The 5,638-nt window shown below is 37.1% G+C and overlaps 1 protein-coding gene across 2 annotated transcripts; it reads right to left on the bottom strand.

Annotated features, from left to right (window-relative positions):
* Positions 1–105: 105 nt before the first annotated feature.
* LOC100678565 lies at positions 106–4,021 on the bottom strand. Of its 2 annotated transcripts, XM_031922055.2 has the most exons (8): positions 3,556–4,006; positions 3,301–3,411; positions 3,167–3,232; positions 2,946–3,061; positions 2,595–2,870; positions 2,304–2,511; positions 2,006–2,229; positions 106–1,928 (listed from the first exon to the last, which is right to left on the bottom strand). In XM_031922055.2, the coding sequence occupies exons 1-8, from the start codon at positions 3,610–3,612 to the stop codon at positions 917–919; spliced, it is 2,070 nt and encodes a 689-aa protein (XP_031777915.1). In that variant the 5' UTR covers positions 3,613–4,006; the 3' UTR covers positions 106–916. The 2 variants fall into 2 exon arrangements, with proteins under 2 accessions (XP_031777915.1, XP_031777916.1); XM_031922056.2 differs by lacking the exon at positions 2,595–2,870 and having other exon boundaries at positions 3,556–4,021.
* Positions 4,022–5,638: the final 1,617 nt, after the last annotated feature.

The raw sequence follows: 5,638 nt of genomic DNA, 5'->3' as shown, positions 1-5,638 counted from the left end.
TTAAGACAATGTCGGTAGGAAAATATTAGTTAACTACAAGAAAAATCTTATTATTTTACAGATCAACACGTGGACAACAATGAGGGTTGCGGTTCCTCTATAAAAGCACTCTATGGTCACCATCGCCGTCAAAGCCCTGGCGAACATCCGAAAATAATCGAGCACCATGAAAGGGTCAGTCATCACATACTCGACAATGTATGTACATATGTCTGCAGTGCTTTCCGGCAGAAGAAATGAACCGCTATAAAATTTCGTATTTAAATTTAGTGAGACATTAATCTTAAGGACAGCTTTTCTTTTATCTTATAGCATTTACGAAGTATATACAATAAGTATATACATATGTGATTAAATCGAAGTGTTTCACCGTCTAATCAACTCCCGCGTAAAAATATTATATGAGATCTCATATGACTGAAATTCGTACTAAGCACTCCATGATATCTATATGAGATCGCATATGAGATCGCATATGAAATCTCATATGAGATCTCACGTAGATCTCATATACATCTCATATAAATCTCATATAGATCTCAGTACGAATTTCAGTCATATGAGATATATATATATATATATATATATATATATAAGATCTACATGAGATCTCATATAAGATCTCATATAATATTTTCACGCGGGCTGTCTTCAAATTAAAATATCTGTCTTTTAATGCAGTAACTTGTGAACAATATCGTGTTTTTATCGCAATCGACGTCCGGCGTATTCGCCACCATATTTTTATATAAAATTGTACTAAAATGACAGGATGGAATTCAAATACTCGTAATGGTGTTAATAATTTAACTTTAATAGAAAATTTAATGCAAATGTATTAAATAAAACAAATATTTTGTACAATATATTTACAAATAAATTTATACAATTAACCAGTAATAGTATAAATATTTTTTTAATTTTCGACTATATCATTATCATCATCATTATCATCATCATCGTCATCATCACTGTTGCTTTCAAGATTTTCTTCTTCTTCTTCTGAGTTCTCTCCACTACCAATAAATGTTTCTTCTGTTAGTCTTATTGTAGGAAATTTAAGCATTGGTGCGCATTGGTTAATCGAAAATCTCTGTACATCGAGCATTTCATCTTCAGGTTTCAGCATTTTCACTCTTGGAAGAGGGACTGGCGTACGAGTTTTCTTTTGCTCTTTCTCTTCTTCTTCCACGTGACTTTCAGCGATGATTGTATTTTCTAGAACTCTTGGTGGCGGTGGTGGCGGGGGTGGCGGTGGCAGAGGTGGTTGAGGAGGTGGTGGAACCGATGTAGGAGCTACTGGCTCTTCAGTTTCAATAGATTTCTCAGGTATTGGACATATGTCAGTTTCAGTCTTGTTACCAGCATCCTTCTGCACTTTGTCATACATTCTTTTTAGCGCTTTGAGTTCTCTTTCTGTCATGGATTTTTGTTTTTCAATCAATGCATCTCTCAGTTCGCTCATGAAATTCTTTTCTAACAACTTGTCAAGTCTGAAGTTTTGTATGACACTTTTATCACTATTTTCATACAGAGGCTTCAAATATTCTTCCTTTATATACTCTTCAAATACTTCATCTTCTATTTCAGGCTCTTTATCAATCAGTATAATTTTTCTATTATCAAAGTTGGTTGGGAATAAATTTTCATTTTCATTCTTATCCGAGACGTTTCCAGGTTTATGTTGAGCCTTTGCAATTAGCAGACTACTGAACTCTGCAAAACTTCTGGCATTTTCGATTTGCTTGTATGCTTCATTCATTTTTTCGGTTATCGATTCAACTAACTGTAAGTTATCTTCATCTTTTTCAGAATGCAAGTCTAAATACTCTAAAATAGATGCAACTTCTTTGTATGCCAATTGAATTCTTTGTGATGTTAAATCTAAATGAATGTAGGAGTCGTGCCATTTTGAAGTTGGAGAACCTCTGAAAAAAAGTTAATTATTATTTTATTGTCAGCCAAAAATTATTTTTACAATAATTCAATTACTTGAAATGCACACCTTAAAACCCTTTGTACTGGTTTGATTTCACATAACTGATAAGTTTGCATGATATTTGACATTCTTGAGTATGATATGGCTAATGGTTTGGTCAAGTTTTTCACAGATTGTGAAAGTTTTGATTTGGGTATTTTAAATAATGTATTTTGTGTTTTACCATTATAAGCATTTGCCATGATAAACATCATTTCAGATTGGACTAGTAGAAAAGTGTAGTACAAACTCTGAAATTTATAAGAATCAATAAATATTTGCTAGCCAAACAGCTATTATAATGCATTGTTATAATTTTTCTTACTTTTAATTTTTCATAGCTATTGCAATCAAATTCTTGTTCACACTCAGTCTCAACGTTTGTTAAAGTACAATCCAAGCGTAAGGAATCAGGTAAAGTGCTGATAATTTGACTAGCTTCTGCATAATAGACAGTTGATAAGTTTTCAAAAACTTCTGTAAGTACCTCCTTCATATGAATCATGATATTGTGTTTGTCACTCCCAAGTAATCTAGAAAAGAAAATTTAATACAAATTTGACGCCGACTTAATTTAAAACATTGCAATTCAAATATATCATTTTGTGAGACATACTCTTCTTTCTCATGCACTTCAGTAATTATAGATCTTTTGCCATAAGCACGTCTTAAAATTTTGAGACTCTGCTTGAATAACTCGTGCAAGTCATTTTGCAACTTCACAAGATGCTTTAAATTTCTAGCTAACAACCAGTGCTTAAAATTTACATATGTAGACATTCCAAATATTGTAAGTGTCATGATCGTTGCTGTAATGCTTTTTCTTCTACCAACTAATGGACTGATTGCAGTTATTGTTGAACCAATAAGAGGAATCCAATCCAAATATTTTCTGTAACATGCATTTACCATTGCACTAAATATTTTTTTAAGTGCATTTTATTAATCGATAGTAAGTTGTGCTTACCTTAAATAAGAAGTCTGACCCTCTATGAGAAAATCATTAATGGCAGCTTTATGATCATCCAGTAAAATTTCAGATTCTAGAATTATTTTCAACTGTCCCTCTCTCAATTTGTTTTCCTATGAAAATATTACCATAATTAGTTTCTATAATTACTAATATTAACATAATTAGTTTCTATTTAACCATTTTTAATTATAAATTAGTAGGTACAAATACAATACCTGTAGCACATACGAGCAGACCGTATCTACTTTGTCATAGAAACTTTGATTGATGGATCTATAATCCTGAATAGTGAAATAATGTCAATTTACATCAATGTAAGCTATAAATGTGAACATTAATATTCTCCTACCTTTACAGGTGATAAATCCACTTCGAGAGAAACAGGCTCTGCTGTGACCCTGGGCGTGGAGCCAAAGTTGGTGTACCCCATGCTTGTGAGAGCTTGATGTAGCTCGCTTCCCTGAAGAATAAGAAGTCAATAAACAACTTGTCAGCTGCAGTTAGCACCATAAACTCTACCACGTCAGAAGCAGAAGCACCAACAGCAATTCAGCGAACCACGGTAACCAAGCATTCAAAGCAAAAAGAAAATACTCAAACTCACCTCTACGATAATATCTTCGTCCTCATCCTGCAACAAATCTAAATGTTCACAGGACATCTTGTTTGAAAACTATTGAGGTTATAACTCGAGATTCGCAACTGTATGACATTGGTACAGTTTGCTTTTTCACTCGTCTTCTGGCTTTTTTCCCGAGAGAATGTCTCTCAATGAAAAGTAAATAAAAGCCTTACCCCATCATTATTACGCGAGCAGAAGTTTTAAAACATTATTTTTAGGGACACACTTTTATAATACTAATTTTAACTATGTTTACACTATATATACATACACACGAATAAACACCTAGCCTCACCTAACCTAGTTTTCCCGCAATTCAGAACCGGGCTCGGCGGCAAATATGACTTCCGAGCGGCTATATATTTGTTTATAAACTTGCGAGCGTTCGAAAGCAAACTAATTAAAAAAAGTCGACGTGCATACTGACAAATACTTCTTTCAATCGAAAACCCATATGTAGCTCCTACGAACCGTGAATTTCACTCGCAGCGTAAAATAATGCTTTTTCATTGAAAAAAAGCTATATATGTCCGCGTTTCAATAGCGCGCATATATCCAGCAAAAAAATAAATCCACTCCGCCGCGCGCGCGCGCCTCTTCTTGTTTAATCAATCCGCGCTTGTTCAACTCTCTCATATAGGTACAGGTATTTTAAAATTGAAATTCCGATATATCCACTATACTATAATACACGCATGTATAGATGTTGCATTCGTTATGTATTATTCTCGCAATTATTCTCGCTAGGTAAAATAAAAGCCGGAAAATTTGATCAGCGCGGCACCGCAGGTATTACCGCATTACTCGGCAAATTAACTTCGTCCCCTCGCGAGAGCAAGTATCGCCTTTCACGCGACTCCGTAATAACGCACATATGCGCACATACAGACTCGCGCGTGTGCATGAGACGGCGGCTCTAATTATAGAGACCGCGCGCGGCACAGTAGAACCGCGGGACGAAATATTATTGGGAAGTCGATGCCCTTTGATGTAGTTCGTGTACACACACCCTCTTTTGATATCGCATGCCTCTTAATTGACCGCGTGTAGCATGCAGTGTGTTATACGTATATAAAGCTCGTGAAAGGGAATTTCGAATGTTTTAAAATTGCAACCGCATCAGCGAGAAAATTCGCGACATTCGCGTATGCGTGGAGTGCAGGAAAACTAGTTTTCCCAGTTATACATATGCGCTTTCTTGGGCTCGTTAAAGCGCTGCGTTATTAACTCCCCGGAGTGCCCGTTTTTTTAATTAATCAACCGAGGAGTTAAAATTTTCGCGCGAAAAAAGTAGCGCGTTGTACCGCCGAGCGACGAAAGCTCTCTCGACTCGGCGAAATATTTATAAACCTACTAACACTGCGCTCTACGACTGAAAAAGCTCTCCGTGATGATTCATTTTTTTTTGTTCGCAGGTGTATATATATGCAACATTGATAACGTTATACGGTGCAATCGGAGGGAAACAGAAAAAGTCAAAGACGACGACGTCGACGAGTCAAGTGGGAAACGAGAGAGAAAGTAGGACGACGTGTATGCGGTTGTACTCTCTCTCGTAAGACAGAAGAAACGCCGCTGCTGCGGTCGTCGTCGTCGTCGCCGAGATAAGAAGAGACTCGAGAGTGAGAGCAGAGCTTGTCTGTCCCGTACAGAGAGGGCCGAGAAGAGGAAAACGAGGAGAACTTGAAGAGCTTCAAAGCACACGCCTTCTCTACCTCTTGTATATGCACATGTACTGATACACACACACGCACACACACACATGCCGAGGGTGTAATTGCGGAGAGGTCGAGTAGCGGAGCGTATATAGCTCGCCTGATGGCGAAAGGAGGCGAAGCTTGAAAATGAAATCCATCGCATCGAGTGTATGTACATGAAAGCGAATCGATATAATAGACACGCGTATATAGTTGTATATAGAGCCATTCAAAATTCCCATGCGCTTGGGACTGCCTGACGGTCCACGAACTCGTCACAGTGTATAATACTTTGCCGCACACATATAGCCAAGCGCCGCGCCGCTGGTCCTGCGCGCAGCCTCCCTCGTCGCCCGGCGCGCAACGAT

This window comes from Nasonia vitripennis, chromosome 1, assembly GCF_009193385.2.
Source record: "Nasonia vitripennis strain AsymCx chromosome 1, Nvit_psr_1.1, whole genome shotgun sequence".
Lineage (NCBI taxonomy): Eukaryota > Metazoa > Arthropoda > Insecta > Hymenoptera > Pteromalidae > Nasonia > Nasonia vitripennis.
Note: the sequence above shows the minus strand (reverse complement) of the source record. Positions and strands in the feature narration are given on the sequence as shown.